At 39.3% G+C, this 19,099-nt stretch overlaps 1 protein-coding gene across 2 annotated transcripts; it reads left to right on the forward strand.

The window, feature by feature from the left end:
• The first annotated feature begins 467 nt into the window (after positions 1-467).
• pogzb (pogo transposable element derived with ZNF domain b) lies at positions 468-17,347 on the forward strand. 2 transcript variants are annotated; one of them, XM_053634618.1, is made up of 20 exons: positions 468-664; positions 1,503-1,609; positions 1,849-1,944; positions 2,039-2,208; positions 2,346-2,463; positions 2,666-2,920; positions 3,281-3,466; positions 5,085-5,170; positions 5,269-5,534; positions 5,726-5,871; positions 7,481-7,581; positions 7,679-7,825; positions 8,306-8,440; positions 8,602-8,807; positions 11,222-11,362; positions 11,574-11,627; positions 11,717-11,829; positions 13,082-14,515; positions 14,825-14,858; positions 15,264-17,347. In XM_053634618.1, exons 2-20 carry the CDS (start codon positions 1,507-1,509, stop codon positions 17,059-17,061), a joined length of 5,589 nt encoding a protein of 1,862 aa, XP_053490593.1. In that variant the 5' UTR covers positions 468-664; positions 1,503-1,506; the 3' UTR covers positions 17,062-17,347. The 2 variants fall into 2 exon arrangements, with proteins under 2 accessions (XP_053490593.1, XP_053490604.1); XM_053634629.1 differs by lacking the exon at positions 13,082-14,515 and having other exon boundaries at positions 470-664.
• Positions 17,348-19,099: the final 1,752 nt, after the last annotated feature.

The following is a 19,099-nucleotide window of genomic DNA, read 5'->3' on the forward strand; positions in this document are numbered from 1 at the left end:
TTAACAGGTAATCATTATATTGGTCTCCTCCAAAATGGGGGGGCGCATGCTAAGGAAAGGCTTGGGGTGGCTTTGGTTGCAAAAGGTTGAGAACCTCTGGTGTAGAGAAAAGATTATCCTATTATTATGTCTTGTGTTAATTTACAAAAAAACAAATAAATAAATAAACTAAATCGGCTCTCAGATGGGAGTCGGCTCCCATCGTTCACTTAAAGGAGCCGACTCATAGAGCCGACTCGTTCACGACCATCACTAATTCTCATGTACTGATGAGCTCACTGATTGGCATAACACGTAAAAAACTACATAAAACATCACATTATTTATCTGTGGAGGTGTGATGGTAGTCCACAAACTCGTGTGACTCTATCAGGAGAATTATACATACAAATCTACGATATTTGTATTACACTTCGACTATTGGTGTTCTGTTTTTTCGGTGCAAGCCTCCATTGTTCCCAAACTAATGTGCTTTTCTGTGAGAGCGCGCAGCCAATCAGCATGTCGCCTTGAAGCAGGATGTGACGTAGGCAGAGACGCCACCGTCGGTTGGTGTTCCTGAAAACGGAAAATCATCACGATGTCTTGTCGGTGACGTGCCGGCCATGCTTGTATTTTAGCTTGTTTATCATAAAGAGGTCGGTTCGTAGATACGCTTTTAAGGGTGAGTATTATCCGTGATGCGCTCGAGACGCATTCTTTGTAAATACAGGATGATGGCGCGTGCGCGTTATGAATTCGCAGTTTACCAGTCTGCGCATTGAACAAAGTGCGGAGGGTTACAGTGGTGTAAAGTGGCCGCTGGCTCTATTCTGTCGTGCGAATCAATTGAGGTCGTGCAATTTCAGGAAACGTCACAAAACTGTTCTGACTTGCTTGTGGGAAAACAGTTACAGTCGCCATGTATTTCACATTATGTTGTATCCCTAAAAGTCACGCTGTTGTGTTTTTTAAATCCATTCTAACAGCGTGTGTTATGCGTTTGTGACACAGTACAGGAACTACTTTTTTCTCCGCCCCTTTTCAGTCTGTGTGCCGTTTCAGAATTTCCCATGGATTTTATTACTGTCTTTGGTAGATGCACAGAGAGCTGCATGATATTCTGTATCTGATGAATGTGTTTGCTTTTCAGTGCATGCTGTCAAGATGTGAAAGAAAATAGTAAAGTAATTGTTCAAATAGTCTGTATTTTGCAGTTATAACCCTAGCTCAATGGAAGCCAGCAGACTTACCTGGCAAAGTAGATTTGCATAAATGAGTACTGTTCCAGGCCTCCAGGAATATATATTATATATAGCAGCTGAGTTTTATTATATTATTTATCATAATTAGGAACATGTTTTGGACTGGCACAGTACATTGATAATTGTTGGTTTGAATATTCCCCAATAACATATTATAATGCAGTTTAAATAACACACAATGGTCATAACCAGATTGCAATCGATAATATATTTATGAAAATGAATATTCATCAATGACCATTACTTTATTCATTGCAGTAAAATGGAGGAAGCGGATTTGTTTATGGAGTGTGAGGAGGAGGAGCTGGAGCCATGGCAACAGATGAACCAGGATGAGGCACATGATTCACCTGGCACTGCCGAAAGTAAAGCCTCTGCTCTCTTATACAGGATTTTATGATTATTTATTCCTTGTATAGGGATGATAAATGATTAAAATCACTTTACTTCATTTTGACTACTTTTGAAAGTCTAATGTTTTTCTGGTAAAAGGTCATGATGTGTCCATGTTAATTTTTTTGTTGTTGTTGTTGATGTCGTCAATAATTCTGATCTTTTTAATTGTGCATTGAAGTACTTTTTTGACATTTTTGTATGCCCTCAGGAACTGTAACTCCATCTGTGTCCAAACCAGTTGTGGTTTCCAGCATTTCACCAGCCAGCACTAATGTGACTACTGTCCCACTGCTCACTAATCCATGTAAGTCTCTCTTTTAGGTTCATCCAGATGGATTTTATAGTGTCACGTCAGCTTGCAATGTCCAAGATGATTTCTTATTTCATTATTTTTCCAGTGCCAACAGCTTTACCTGCATGCATTTCTAAAGCTACACCAGGGCAGCAGTTGTTCCTGACCCAAAGTTCTGGAGGATTGACACCTGTGGCTTTGTCCCAGGTGATTCTGCCTGTCACCTCGCCAGGTGCCGGTGCTGGTAGCAGCCAGCCCATCTACCTGACCACACAGGTGCGGACTTGTACTGAACTCACAATTAGGCACCCATCGACTTATAAGAAGACTGTAGAAGCATTGACTGTTGATAAGTTAAATGGCATGTAAAATGTTTGATTTGTAATGGCTTTGCAATCTTTTTGTTTTGACAGGGTATCCAGGGTATCCAGGGTATCCCTGTCCAGAATATCCAGTCAGGCCAAAGCCCACTGAGCATTGTGTTAAATGTCCAGCAAGGCCAAACAGTTCGGCCCATTACTCTGGTCCAAGGTATGGCAGTTCTATATTAGTTGAGTAATAAAATACAAAAAATTTTTTCTCTACTGCTTTAGTGTAAACAGAGGACAAGACCAGTATACTTGATTGAGTTTAAAATGCATGTCTTTATTATTATTAGTAGTAGTAGTAGTAGTAGTATTTTTTCTTTATTTGGTTGTTCACTATTTTCGTCAATTTTGTTCATTTTTTGCAGCACCTGGAACACCTGGACTTTTTAAGCCAGCTGTGGGAACAACTCAAATAATTACCCCACAAGCTCAAATGAGGCCTACAACTCCAGTAGTGAACCGGGGACAGGCACCAGGCTCCTTCACTGCCATGCAGATTCCCGCCACTCTCACTATCCGAAACACGGCTCCAGCCAGCCAGCTCAGAGTCACGTCTGTCCCAAGCTCCCAGCCTTCTCCTCAACCAAAGCCACTGCCCATTAACACCCAGACTAAAATTGGTGAGCAAACTTTAAGTTTGAGTACTTTTCTAAATATGGGAATGTGCATAATCTTGGATTTTAGGAATTTTAGATTGTTATCATTTGATAGCATGACTCTTTATTGTAGTTAATACTGTTTTGAGGATATTTATTATAAACATCTGCACACACAGGGCTGTGTGATAACCCGATGCTAGCTTTTGCTGAGACTGATCAATTCGAGGGAATGTTAATTGCAACCAATAGTGGTCAAAGGACTGCAAATACTCAGTACTGAATATATGTATTAACTGTTATATGCAGGCACATTGTGATGGTCAATATGTGAAATACTGGGTGCAGTGTTGATATGATTTCTTTACTTCATGTTTTTGGCAGTGACCGTCAAACCAAGAGGCAGCAACTTGGACATGCAGAACCTGATGAACATTGTGAACTCGGTCAATATTCCTACTGGGAGTCAACCTCAGACCTTTGCTGTCATGAGCAATCTGAAGGCTAATGGCTCTGGCTTTGAGGATGTCAGGACGGCTCCTCCTGTAGCTCAGAGCAACATTGTGCAAGGTATGCTGTGGATTACTTGTTCATCTGTCATTTTTTTGTCTGAGATAAAACAAAGAAAACAAACAATTTAAAAATACTCAGTTGAATGTGGTTTTAGTTTTGAGTATTTGTTGCTGTGTCTTCAGCCCCGTCGACCCTCACACATTCTGAAAAAGAGTTTCACATTTTAACATCTGAGTGTGCTGGTATGAATTATCACTCAGAAATATGCCATAAGTGCAATTTACATATGAATTTGGAATGACGAATGATAATTGTGTAGGTCTTTTGAGCTCTATTAACTGTCACCCCTGGAAGCCCCACCTCTTTCCCTCATCATCTCACATTAGTGATGTTTTGGCCAGTGCTCAATCTCAACTTGTTTTTTTCACTTGAAAGATGCACAGCCCTCACTTTTTTCTCAAGGTAAATGGAGAATGTTTCGAGTAGAACTTAGTGTGAACTAAAATTCGTCAATGTATGTTCAACTTGGCTAATATTAGACAAGTATTTATTAGAGATGCACTCAAATTTCAACCACTGAAAATGATCAACACCAGTCAAAAGACAAACATGCTGCGTTTTCACACCTGGCTTGTTTGGAGCGTTTGTTTTTGGACCTGGTGCATTTTCTCCCTTGGTTCGGTTTGTTTAAGTGGTAAATGGTCTGCACTTATATAGTGCTTTTTTAACCTTAGCGGTTCTACAACGTGCTTTACACTGTTTCTCATTCACCCATTCACACACACACACTCACACACCAATGGCTGCAGAGCTGCCATGCAAGGCGCTAGCTTGGGATCATTGGGAGCAACTTGGGGTTCAGTGTCTTACCCAAGGACACTTCAATATGGAGACATGTGGGCCGGGAATCGAACCGCCAACCCTACAATTAGTGGACAACCCGCTCTACCACCTGAGGCACAGCTGCCGCAAACCGTTTAGACTTGCATGAATCTGCTCCAACACAATCAAGCAAATTCAGAAGCGGTTCGTTTGTGGTGAAAAGCAATTCGACCCAACAGGCCAACGAACCAACCTGTATGGCAATGCATGATTGAAAATGCATTATGTAAAAAGTGTGTTTGTTTTACTAACGGCTCACAACATAACTTGGACCAAAGACGAGGTAAAATGCTTCATTGAAATTTGGTCTGGCGAACATATTTCTGAACAACTTTCAAAAAGGCATAAAAACACCAAGGTTTACAAGACATTTAATGAGCGTCTCAAGGAGTTGGGCTTTAATTGCTTTGTGGAACATAAATTACATTAATTGTAATAACTGCAGCTAAAATGAAAGACACAGTAATCTCACAGAGCTGCTGTTTATCCCCCTTGATGAATCGAGCAGAACCCCAGAAAATAAGGAGGTGCACCCTGACCAATGAGAGGACAGTTTATTCACATGTGACTTGCATAAACATATTTGGTATGCTTTGAAATGTTGCCTTGTGAAAGTGAACCGGGCCAAGGAGAAAATGCAACACTGTAAAAGTTTAATTCCCCATTTCGGAAAAAAATCGCAGATCTACAGGTCCAAAATACACCCTTAGATTTTGAGACTTGTGGTACTATTAATTTGCTACATTAATACAGAATATGTGAAACTACCTGAACATGTTCTTACTTATTTTAGCTACTTCTATGTCACCATTTTCTTACCCTTGTCCACGATGTGGAGCCCGGTACAAAATGGTGGAGGCACTCCGGGGACATACGTGTGTAAGTACCCAAATACATAACCACCCAAATACAAACACTCTGTTTAAATCCAAAGAGATGATTGATAATGCGTTGGGGGTTTTTTTTCTGTTTCATAGTTCTGCTGTCCAGACATGACTCATACAAGTGTAAAAAGTGAAGTGCCCGCTCATTTCGAGGAAAAACAGAGTGCTCCCATTGTGAAAATAAAGACTGAAAGCATCATGAGTCCAGGAGAACATCAGTCCAGGATTGTCATGTTGGTGGATGACTTCTATTATGGAACCTATGAGGGAAATCGAGAATATGTGCCCACAGACAACTTAAAAGAGGCTTTATCATTCAGATGCTTCACCTGTGGCAAGAAGCAGAAGAACAATATCAGGTTTGAAATATATTGTAATGTTAACTTTAGCAGTGGTTGAATTACTTAATTTTTTTGGCTGAAGATCATGAAACATAATGACGCTGCTCTTTAAAACAGGAGAGTACTTCTGGCAGCCTGTTGCTCATGGGTTTTTCTGTCTTCTCTGTCTGGTCAGCTGTGGCAACATCAAACCTCTTCTCTCTTTGCAGGCTCATGAACCACATGAAGTTCCACGTAGATGTAGAACAGCAGAGTGGAGAACACACATCCTGCCCTCACTGTTTCCGCCAGTTTCCGACTCCATTTCGCCTTCAGTGTCACGTGGAGAGCGTTCACTGCACTTTAGAGTCAACTAGTAAGGGAGATGCCTTACTACCTAGATACATATACAGTTACTAATTATAAAACGCTTTGCAAGCATGATGAAGTTTTTCCGTTCACTTGGGACATCGACAAGTCCCTGTACATCAAGATCTTATGGTATTTTACCATCCAAGATCTGTTTCTTTCTAGGTTAGAAAATTGAATGTGGTTTGCTCTGTAAAAGACGTCATTTAAACTATAGAAACTGGCATAAAACACCTTTTTCAGTCAGGAAATACAGATTCTAAGAAAATTCAGATATAGAACTTGATTTTTATCACACAATAGCATTTGCCTGGTACATGTTGAACAGTAGCTCAGATTTTTCACAAAGGATTTAAGCTCCTCCTGCAGAAAGAAAAGGTGTGAAATGTTTGCACTTACTTATTCTGCTTATCCTATTCATTCCTAAAATGCATGTTTTGCACAGTTCGATGCAAAGACTTTCATTTAATCTTTAAGTAAAAATAGTCATTTTTAAAGTATTTTAATTTATAATTTTTAAGTATATTTTAAAAAAGTTAGAAGTATAAACTTTAAACATGCAAATCAAGTTTTAGAACTTGCATTAAACATTAAATTTTCATATGCAGTCTGTAAATTCATATCTTGTTTCATGTTTAACAAGTTTCATAATTCCAGTGTATTGTTTTGCTTATTAAACAATAGTTTCTCTTTTGTTCATCTTGCAAATGACTAAGCAGTGAGGATGAGCCAATCCTCTTTTTTTTTTTCTTTTTTTTTTTTTTCTTCCCCCTCCTTCATTTTCGCTAGGATACTGAGATCAGAGCATTGGCTATAAACATAATAATTTGATATCTTTTGCCACCAAAGAAAAGTGTTTAGAAAGGGTAACTGTGAAAGCACTCAGATTGCAGCTCAGGGTGTACTTAATGTGGGAAAGAATGGTCTTAACTGAGCTACATGACGTAAGCTACGTAATGATAGACGTAAGTCTATCAAACAACATTCTCGCCGTACATGAACATATTCTCTTTAAGTATCTGTTTTTAAGTTAATGCAGAACATCACATGTGTGATAGTGACCTATATTAGACAATGTGTCTCAATCTTGGCCTTGAAGTAAGACACTTTAAACACTTCCTCTAAGTCAGGCTTATTAATTAGCAGCTGATTAGCTGGAAAACAACAGTGTGCGCAAGGTGGTAGTAATCCATGAACAGCATTGAGAAACGCCGCTTTAAGACAGTGTGTTCACTGTCTTCTGTTTGACTGTCAACATTCAGTTAGATTTTATTTGTACAGTGCTTTTAACAATAACATTGCCACAAAGCAGCTTTACAGTAATCCAATCACAGATTTAAATTTAGATCCCTAATGAGCAAAATCACACCTATTCATTGTATATATAAATCCTATATCCGAGAACTTGATGTATATTGATTATATTTATTTTAAAGCCAGTGAAATACTGACCAATAACAGAAAAAAAGTAACACTCCATATCAGATTGATGCATTCTTACTAAACGGTAATCAGTTGTGTTCTGTGTTGTTGGGTTTTTATTATTATTATTATTATTATTATTATTATTATTATTTTTATTATTATTATTCATGATTGGTTCACTTTTTGTGCAGCAAGGTGTAAAATTTGTGAGTGGGCCTTTGAGAGTGAGCCTGTTTTCCTGCAACACATGAAGAACACTCACAAACCTGGAGAAATGCCATATGTCTGTCAGGTAAACTACATTTCATGAAGCAATTTCCTTTTTTCTTCTTGTTAATTCTGTGTTTTTATCTAGTTAACCCAGCTGTGTTTTGTTTTGATATTTTCAGTTGTGCCAGTACCGCTCTTCATTCTACTCTGACGTGCACAGTCACTTCTGCACATGGCACGAGGACACCCGCTACCTGCTCTGCATTTACTGTCTGAAGGTCTTCAAGAACTCTGGTACATACCAGCAGCACTTTGCCCGCCATAAGGTAAATATGGGTGTGTCTTCTTTATAATTAAACTGTAGTTTCCAAACAAAGATATTACACATTGTTTATATATTTTTCCTTATAAAAGTATACAACCACAGTTCCAAAAAAAATTGGGATGCTGTGTAAATAAATATAAATAAAAACATAATGCAATGATTTGCAAATCCATGTTATTCACAGTAGAACATAGAAAACGTGTAAACATTACTTTTCCAGCCTTTGTTGCCCCGTCCCAACTTTTTTGAGATGTGTTGTGGCCATCAAATTCAAAAGTACCTTCTTTTTTTTTTTTTTTCTTTAAATGGTACATTTCCTCAGTTTAAACATTTGATGTTTTCTGTGTTCTGTTGTGAGTAACATATGAGTTTATGAGATTTGCAAATCATTGTATTCTGGTTTTATATACTTTTTACACCGCATCCCAACTTTTTTGGAATTAGGCTTGTAAATCCTTTGCAAAATTCTTTTTGCTTGCAGAGATCATCGGTTTATCATTGTAACAAATGCAGACTTCAGTTTCTCTTCACAAAAGAGAAGGTTGACCATAAAGTCAATCACCACAAGACCTTCCGCAAACCAGCTCCACTGGAAGGGGTCCAGGCTGGGACTAAAGTACGTGTTAATACCAAATGTATCCGAACACTAAAGTTTCAGTAGCATCTTTTCATAGGACCATTTTCCAAATGTTATCAGATTTACAATTATGATGGTATTCTGGCTAGTGCTGTTTATGTTTGATTTATTTCAGTTGTCCCTCTTGACTATCTGTCCAGGTGACCATTAGAGCATATGCAGGGCACAAAAAAACTACAGGTCTCACAGGTCCTAAAACAAGTAAAGACTCTGAGAGGAATATAAGCTCTGCTCAGCTTGGTCAAACCATTACTGAGCAGAAGCTGCTGGTACCACAAAGCAGTGGACCTCCTAAAAAGCAGATCACCAAAATGTATGGCTTCCTGACCAAGTTCCAGGAATATAGGTGAGTTCATATGTTTCTGTATTTAATGACCAACTCTCAGCTGTACTCTTGAGTTGGGCAGTGGTAGCTCAGTGGTTAAGATGTTGGGCTACTTATCGAAAGGTTGTGAGTTCAAACCCAGGCACCGCAAGCTGCCACTGGTGGGCCCTTGAGCAAGGCCCTTAACCCCTCAACTGCTCAGATGTATAAATGAGATAAATGTAAGTCACTGTGGATAAGGGTGTCTGCCAAAATGCCATAAATTAAATGAAATGAGTTCTTGTCCACTAGAAGGAGCTGTAGTCTAAAAAGCAGCACAGTTAATTGCTTTAGGGATTCACATCTACAATCCGAACAGGCTGGCAACTATACCCAAGTTTCTCTTTTGAGTGTGTTTGATGTTAAATTATGTAAGATTGACATAAAAAGAGGCACCAAGTGATATTTTGATATGACAATTTGAATAGATGGCTAAATAAAGCGTGAAATGTATAGTTGAATGCATATATTGCAAAAATGAAAGATGTATATAGTGCTTACAGAACATAATTCGGTATTAATTTAATAGTGTTTTTTCCTACTTAAATCCAACTTCACCGTGTTCCTTTGCTTGTATGTGCCTCACTGAAATGTCTAAAGATTTTAAGTCACCTCTTGTCTTATTTAAGGCAGGGAAAGTTAAAATGGCTCAAACTAAGTTTGCTTTGAGTAGTCAAGAGTCAGAGCTGGAGATGGTTAAAGTCAGATAAGTGTTTCAAGGGATACAGTTGTCAATAATAAAATCCAAAATTCAGAAATGAAGGAAATATGGGATACTGGAAAAATCAAACAGCAGGAGACTTAAAAAGTCTAGAGGCAAAGGCAATGAAGGATATATCTCCAGTATTCAGAAATATCATTTTGCTTGCATATATACATTTTACTTTTTTTGTAGTTATGATATTGCTGGATGCTCTAACATACAATAAAAAAAGTAATTAAGTTTAATTGTTTAGTGTATATTCGTTAAAGAAGCAAGGCTGTAGAAACCCAAATCATGTTGAAATTGAATTCAAGTTTAAAGCAAGCAATCCAATCTAATTAGTCACTCTCAAAAACAAACTTAAACGTATGTGTAGGTCAAATGGAGACTGGTTTATTTGTAAATAATGTTCAGAACACATCAGGACAATTAACAAATCTTACTGTATCCCTGACCACCAGATTTCCCTCTAATGACTGGAACAAAACATTGTGGTCAGTACTACTTAAAATATACATCAGTAGTGTGAAGTGCTCAAAAAATCATAGGTGAAATTACTCCAACACCAGCAACCTAACTTCATTTTTCTCTGCCCATGATTGCCTGTTACAGGAAACTTTCAATAGAAAGTACTGAATAGCGAGACAGAAATAGCTTTTAAAACATGAATAAAGTGAAATCATTCCAAAATTGTTGCACTTATGTAGCGAACAGTCTATGAACAGCAGTTAATGATAATTGAATGACAATAAGTGCCTAGCTAGTGTGTATGTTTCTCACGGATCCTTTTTGTTTCTTCATACCCTTAAATCCTGACAATTTTAAACTGTCTGCTGTGGTGTTCTCAACAATGTATGTAGCATTGGTTGCTGTTGGAATTTACTGTAAATAGATAAGTTTGACAATATATTATCTTCTTTCATTAGTTATAAAGCACTACAAAAAAGTTGACATTGAGGATATCCATACTGTTGACAAACATTTCATGTTGAAACATCATTCTTCATTCTTTGATCTGTCCAAGCACATTCAGGAAAAAGGTATTAAAACCGTACCATTGCTTGTCACAGAGGTGGTTCAGGTGGCACCCTGAAGGGTATGTCTTTTTGATCCTTTAGTATATCTTACACTTAAAAGTGTAGTATAGTGCACATTTAAAACTCAGTTAAAATTATACTTTAAAGGAGAATCCACCCGGAAACTTCAGTGATTGAACTCTAAACCAATTGTCAACTCAGAAGTCCATTACAAAATACGTTTTCAATTCAATTCAGTTGTATTTGCATAGCGCTTTTAATGATTGACGTTGTCCCAAAGCAGCTTTACGGAAATATATCAATTTAACATATAGATTTTAAATGTATGAAATAATGAATTTATCTCTAATGAGCAAACCAGAGGCGACATTTTGAACACTATTGAAGATTGCATGTTAATTAGACCGATTAATATGGAAATCGCTCAGCCTGAATTTTTCCTTCATAGGTTTCCCATGTAAAAAAGAAAAAGTGTATATATATCAGTGGTACGGAAAACTCTGGTGACGAGAAGTGGTATGGCTTAGTACCCTTTTTTCAGTGTAAAAAGTGAGTGTGTGTAAGTGAGAGAGAGAGAGAGAGAGAGAGAGAGAGAGAGCGCGTGCGAATGGGTACTCATTGATAATCTGTCTTTTGTTTTTTGTTTTTTTCTTCAGAGCACTGTTAGGGAGACAAAGGTGTGTGGAGTGTACCTTTGACATCCCAGATTTTGCCAATCACTATCCTACATATGTCCACTGCTCATTGTGCACATACAGCACATGCTGCTCTCGTGCATACGCCAACCACATGATCAAGTGAGTCAGTATAGCCGTCTTATGTGTGTTATTAAATATCAGGAAAGTACCGATTAGTAGATGTGCCACTGTAATGTACAGTAAATCACGCATTTGTGTGTGTTTTACTATTTACTGTTTAGTTTAATGCGATGTTGTTCATAAATAACCTGAGGATTTTTACCCAGGATATTCCTCTGGTAACTGGAGTTTTGTTTCAACTTTATTCCAGCAATCACGTTTCAAGCAGAACTCAAAAAGCTCGTTCTAAAAGGGGATCTTTGAGGTAATGCCTTACATTCATTGGTCATCTCTTTAGTAGAAAACTGAGCACCGAAGGGTTATTCTTTTGCTAAAAGTTGACTTATTTTGCAGTTGGTTAAAGCTAACGTGTGTGTGGTGTAACTACAAGACCACTCAGGGAGACCTGATGGCCAAACACTTGGCCCAGTTCCCAGATCACTCTCGGTGTGTGTTCACTCTAAAACGTGAGTATGATTTCAGGCATTGCTAACAAGTACAGTGCATTCTCTAAGAAACTGAATATTGATGCAGTTTTGGGGAGAATTAGCTTCAGCAGATTTTAAGTAAAACAATCACTGTGAGATAAATGTAAAATGTCACCTCAAACACGTTTATGTATATACTCTGTGAACCATACAGGACTCAAACTTTTTAAAACATATTTTCTCATTTCAGGCAGCCATTAATTAAACAGGCAGTACAATTAAACAATTTTATGTTTAGGACTCGTTGGCCAATTCTTTTCAGTTTACATCCATGTCCTTATTGGGTCCATCTAATAAAATCTTAATCTAATCCGTTAATAATGCGCCAGATTTAGCTACAGTGCTGATTTTCTGTTTTTCATTTTATGATTGTCTGCTTTTCGGTCATCAGTTCTCTGGCACGTTGATGACTTTTCATTCTTTTCATAATGCAATCAGTGTAGTAATGGGATAACATACACTCCATGTAAAAAATACTGCTTTTCTGTATGGTTCACTAATTATAAATGTAAATACTTTAAAATTACAACTGATATTATGCACAAACATCACAGACTGTGCTTCTTTTCATATCCTGGTATATAGAACAATGGCATTGTCCATTTACAAACTGCACTGTTTGTTGGAATGACTATTTGGTTTTCCAGGGTACTCTGCATGCATTTTACAACTTTATGTAAATATTAGGTGTAGCTTAATTGTAGTATTTCTTACTGATGTTTTTCCACTATCATGCTTTATCCCTGCCGAGCCGTTCTGCAAGCAAGGACTGTTAATGTCATAGTCAACAAATTGGCTCAAATATGTTGTCATTCAGGCTCAGTCTGGGCCTGTCTTATGAAAATTTGTTTGTTTATCCATGTTATACCTTGGCATGACTAACTGTCTTCTTTCTGCATGATAGTGTAAAAGTGTCATTATATAGTAATATAATCCTATATTAAAATTAATGTAAAACATTTCTTATACAATTCATCCATCAGAATGAAGACAGCCACAAGGGTTACTAAAATACTTTAACTGGAACTAATTCCTTTTTTTAAAAAAGGACAACGAGGAACTATCAACTGCTTTTGAACTCCTTACTCTTTCAAAAAAACAAAAAAGCTAACTGGCACATGGGAACCACTTTAGCATTAAACATAGTGTTGTAAAGTGGAGTAGTAGTGGTCATAAGGCTCCCAAAAGAAGACTAACTGTGTGTTCCTATGATCCCTCCCCTCCCCTACAGAGTGTCTGGAGACTGATATTGAGTTCTGCCAGGTGGAGGAGGAGGAGGAGGAAGTGGAAGGAGCTAATGATGTTGAGGAAAAGCCTGACTGGTTGTCCATGAAGAACTGGAGCGTTCCAAGTGATGGAGGATCTGTGCCAGAGTTCACAGACAGCAGTGGGCCACAGCATTCAATGGCTAAAAGCAGTGATGTCCTTGAGTACTTCCAGCTACTATTCCCTGACAGCCTCATAGAGCAGATTGCTAAGGAGACCAATGCTTATGCTGAGTATCAGCGCTATGTAGGCAGAGGGGACCCCACTTGGCAATCTCTTACCAGTGAAGAGGTCAAAGGCTTCATAGGTCTGTCCATTCTGATGGGTCTGCAAGTTCTTCCAGAGCCAGCGATGTATTGGTCCTGGGAGCATTATCATAGCTGCTCCACATTCTACAGGACCATGTCTGCATCACGCTTCAAGCAGATCAGCTTGCATATTCGGATGAACAGCATGCTTTCAAAGGAGGACCACCACAATGTGGACAAGCTGTCTTTCTTCCAGCCCATGTTGAAAATCCTGGAGACTAGCATGCGCAAAGCTTACAAGCCAAACAAATGTTTGACTATTGATCGAACTTTACTGAGGTCCCATGATAATGCAGCTGATGGGGAGAAGTGTAGAAACTCTCAACCACGAATATGGCTATTATGTGATTCAAAGTCAGGGTATTGTCATAAATTGTTAATCCTGACAAAACAGAAAAAGAACAGAGACTTGGGGAGTTTGGTTGTACCATATCTTGTAAAGGGCCTTGAAGGTAGACATCATCAGATATTCATGTCAAGTCTGCTAACAAGTATTCCCATAATGAAGGAGTTACACATAAAGAACATATACTGTTCCAGCTCCAGCCCCACATATGGCACAGTCCTCCCTAGTGACTTCTGGGATCAGCCTGCATTGAAGAACACTGGGGATTATGTTCAATTTGAGCACCCCCCTGTGTTGGTTACCAGATGGAAGGATGCAAAAGAGATGGTGTGCATTTCTACAAATGCTGTGGCTGGCCAGCCAGACAAAGTGTGGAGGAGGTCCACAAGTAAGGCTGGGGAACTTTCCACCATTTCAAGACCACTGGCTTTTAAGCTGCTGCAAGATAACATGCGTGGTGTGGACATCTGCAGTCAGCTCCTGGCCTGCAACCAGTTAGGAGGATTGGTCCTAGACACAAACTGGCGACGTCTCTTCTGGTTCCTTGTCAACTTGAGTATCATTAACTCCTTTATTGTACTACGAGAGACTCGGAAAGGCAACCCGCCCGGATGGCTTCAGGGAGGCCACTTCTCTCAGGCTAACTACAGAAAACGCTTGGGATATCAGCTGGCCAAGTGTGCTGAAAGACAAGCTCTTCAGAAGGAAATGAACAGTGACCAGCTGCATCAGAGGAGGCGTGAGGGTAGGACAGAAGCTTCTAAGACTTCTGAGGGGGTCAGACATTGTTTAGCATAATTAGTTTTAGGCCAAGATGATGTAAGTATTGTGCCCTAAAGCAGCATCATCATGAGAGTGTGCATGGCTGCACTGCATGCCAGGTCAAGCATACCTGATGCTTCTGGGACTACCATGGTTTCTCTGCAGATTTCAAAGGTTATAAGGCATAAAGCCTGAGCATGAAAATATAAGTTACAAAGGTTTAGAGTACTAACATTTTCTAGATGATATTCATTGGTATGAGAGATCTTACTTATTTCTATTTTCTCTACAGGTAATCCTAAAATTGGGTTTGTGGAGCCTAAGAGGTATGTCTTCGTTATTTGTATAGGGGGAATTTTTATTGTGTTAGACTTCCGTTGCTTGTTGGTTACATTAGCTTGGTGGCTCAAGTACAAACCTAATCAAGTAAACTTCAGACACAATTTCAATTTAGTTTGTACAACAAAGCTCTGCACAATGAGTTGTCAGTTTATTGATACACCTACTATATAGATGCACTTTGTAGGTATACAATTACATATTGTAATCCACTTGTTGCTATACACAATTTGTCAGTGCCTGTGCATAAATGGAAAGGGACCTTCACAGAAACACTGCCAGGCAGATATTATTTGGATGGTGAACCATTCTAAATATACCAATGACTTTTAGTCCAGTGCTCTGTAGACCTTGGTTCCAGAAAATACAGTAACACTTGTATCTTCTTTCAGGGAACATACTCCGCCTATCCAGGACACCACTACTCATAGACACTTTCCCCATGGCCTGGCAATGGGGGATTCCTCAGGGATGAATGAAGACATTGATCAGGAATTGGCCCCTCTGGGGTCATCAGATTCAGACTTGGAGACAGATGATAGTAGTCAGCAAGAGCCCCCTGAGATGAGCGGAGATGAGTACAAAGGCAAGGAGTCTGCAGCAAAGCCTAATTCTCCAAAGCCTATAAGAGTAACCAAGGACATGCTGTCTGTGCGTCAGCTCCGAATTCTACTGTTCGCGCTGTGCTCTGGAATCCAGAAAGCAGCCAAGGATATGGACACAGAACCTCAGCTCATTAGGACTTGGCTTCAAGACAAACAGAAAAGACTAGACTGTGAGGATCTAGGCAGTAGTAGTGGAGAGGCTGTGGAGCTTTTGGTGGAGTGGGTATTAGTCCAGCGGGAGCAGCAGCATCCTATCAGAGAGGAGAACTTGTTTCAAAAAGCTTCTGAGATCCACAGTCAAACTAATGAAAGCAGTTCCTTCCGTATTTCATATGAGTGGGCAGTGTCCTTTATGCTGCAGCACAAGCTGGGCTTGCACAATATTGGCATGCCTGGTCATCAGCTACCACACAGAATGGAGGAAAATTGCCAAGATTTCACAGTGTTTGTGCATAGACAGATTAAAACACACAATGTTCCACTTTCTGCTGTTGGGGCTATGGATGAGCTTTCGGTTTTTGTTGACTTTGACCGACTTGTCGATAGTACAGGGACTTCCAAAGACTCTGCATTCCGATTAGAGGGCACTGGGAAACCATGGATGAACATTTACCTGTCAGTTCTGGCAGATGGTACAATGTTGCCCACAATGCTGTTTATTAAAGGCACCCCTTTAGAAAATTTTAGCAAAGGGCTGTCAGATTTAGTTCAACTTGAAGCAAGAGTCGAAGGTTTTTCAGAAAAAGAAGAACTAGAGATCTGGACTGCTAATGTTTGGCAGCAGTATTTAAACTCTCAGAATGGGAAAAAGGCCATGCTAGTTATTGATGGCCATCATAGCCACATGACAGAAGACTTCCTAGCCACCTTAAGTGGAACCCAGACCTTACCTATGGTTATTCCCTCTGGGTGCAGCAGCCAGCGACAGCCTTTAGAAATGTGTGTACGCCCTGTGCTGAAAAAGTTCTTGCTGTGTCGGTGGTCTCATTTGGCAACCCAAAATAGAACAACTGGGGTGAAGCCTGAAGATCTGGTTCGGCTTCTTGTGTCTTGGTTAGAGGAGGCCTTGGCTTGTTGTTCTGGCAGGTCTCAAATGATTCAGCACTCATTCTGCTTCTCCAGACTGATCACAGAACATGAAGAAGAATGTAAAAAGGAGAATGATGCTCACTTGAAACTTCTGAATACGTTGACGGAAGCCATGCTTGGGCCTGAGGCGATAGATTCTGAGTCACAGTCAAAGGAAGAGACCATGGAGAAACAAGTCACAGGTGTCCTGGAGAGAAAAGAAAATGTAAGCAGTGAAAATAAAATCAGTGTTGAACAGGCAGAGCGAGAAATACTTGATAAAACAGAAGAGGACGGCAGAACAGAGATCGAGAGAATTGACACTGAACAACAAGCACTAGCAACGATGAATGAAGGATTAGAGGTGTCAAGTGAGACTTCAGAGAGGTGTTCTCCCCTTCTTCCAGATAACTCTTCAGAGTCACAAGCTGTACTCCATGTTATTGAGAAAGAGGAGCTTCCAGAACCCTATCAGGACCTTGATACAACAGAGGTGGATGCTGGATCCAATTGCTGATTTGACACAGAAATTTGAAAGTGTGTGTGAATATAGAAAGTATATATTTAATGTCTAATCATGACTAATAAGTCATTATCCTGAGGTGACATTGTGTCTTAAAAACCTCAAACCTAATTTTATTGCATAAGACTGAAGTTGATGATAGGTGATGACTTTTTTTTTTTTTTTTAACTATTTGTACTTTCTCCCAGATTGTAACTATTTTTCATTCATGCTTTTGGACGTGGATCTCTTGTACATAAATGTTTTGTTTCATCCACCCAAGTAAACATGGATGTCTTCACCCTTATGTCTCAGTGCTAATGATGTTACCATAATGAGAGCTGGATGTATCTCAAAATGGTGTACTTTACAAATCTGAAGAAATTGGAATGTCATTTCTTTTAAAATGTTTTTTTCAAAACATTTAAATTCTATTTCGGAACTCGTTGCTTTCTCCTTGCTTATATTTATTCAGAAATAAACCTGGACTATTTCAAAGAACATGACACCCAAATATATTATCATTGCTAAACATAAATCGTGGTCCAATTAGCATTCTGCAAATTATACCATGTTCAAAAGTTCAAACTTGCTTATGTTTATTTTCAGCAGTTTAGGATTTTTTGGACAAGTAATTCAAAGATGATCATAACTTATTCAAGAAGGCTGTCAGATAGTGTAAAAAATGTGGGATATTTTTAGATTTGTAGGTTTTGTGTGTCCATTTTGTGGTTTTGTGTCTATAATTTATATAAATGTTGTTTGTTTGGTGTCTTTCTCTGGGCCTGTGTAGCCCAATATATCAATTAAGTAGAATTCGATTTCCTAATTGAAAACAATTTCCATAGTATCTTAGCAGTTCATCATATACTACACATGCCATCACTACACCTGATGTCTGAAGAAAACCACATTTAGGCCAGCATGGTGGTACAGCAGATAGTATTGCTGCTTCACATCTCCAGGGTCCTGAGGTTGGGTTAGACTACTGTCTGTGTGGAGTGCATGGTCTTCCTACATCCATCTGGGTTTCCTCTAGGTTGTCCAGTTTCATTCCTCCTCCCAAAAAACATGCCAGTAGGTGCATGGGCTACATTAAATTGCCCCCGTGGTCTTACAATTCATCCCAAAGGTGTTCATTGAGGTTGAGGTCAGGGCTCTGTGCAGGCTACTCAAGTTCTTCCAGCCCAAATCTGGCAAACCATGTCTTTATGAACCTCGCTTTGTGCACAAGGGTATGATAATGCTGGAAGAGATATGGGCTAGGCCTCTTTGTCCAGGGAAGGGAAATCTTAATGCTACAACTTACAAAGACCTACTAGACAATTTTATGCTTCCAAATTTGTGGCAAGTTTGGTGAAGGTCCACATATGGCTGCGATGGTCAGGTGTCCACATACTTTTGGCCATATAGTGTAAGTTGTGTCCAAATTGAGGGGAATTTCTGTGATGGTTTCTTTTGGGGTGTTTTTCCATCAGGTGGGTTAAATAAATCCTGTGCAAGTTACAAGAAGAAGCACTTCTTTGTCACACATCCATTACTGCACAGTGAAATTCTTTTCTTGGCATATCCCTTGTTAGGAAGTCGGGGTCAGAGTGCAGGGTCAGCCATGATACGGCACCCCTGGAGCAGAGAGGGTTAAGGGCCTTGGTTAAGGGCCCAACGGTGGCAGCCTGGCAGTGCTGGGACTTAAACCTCCGACCTTCTGATCAGTAACCCAGGTCCGTAACCATTGAGCCTTAAGTTGTATTTCCACTTTGTGATCAGTTCTCAGGATAGGCTTCAGATCCACCATGACCTGTGTAGGATCCAGTGGTGACTGGAGAAGAATGAATGATCTTAACATTTCGAGTTTGCATTCACACCTACAAACATTTTCTGGGTATCATTTAAATAGCATAGCCTTTTTTTTATAGCTCAGTCCTAATTTGGTAAGGCATGTATAGTAAGGTTTACTCTACACTTGCATATCAATACTCTGTATTTTGAACTTCACCAGCACTCTAAAGGAATACACACATTTATGAATTTAATAAGAGTCCCAAAAATATTT

This window comes from Ictalurus furcatus, chromosome 1 (assembly GCF_023375685.1).
Source record: "Ictalurus furcatus strain D&B chromosome 1, Billie_1.0, whole genome shotgun sequence".
Taxonomy (NCBI): domain Eukaryota; kingdom Metazoa; phylum Chordata; class Actinopteri; order Siluriformes; family Ictaluridae; genus Ictalurus; species Ictalurus furcatus.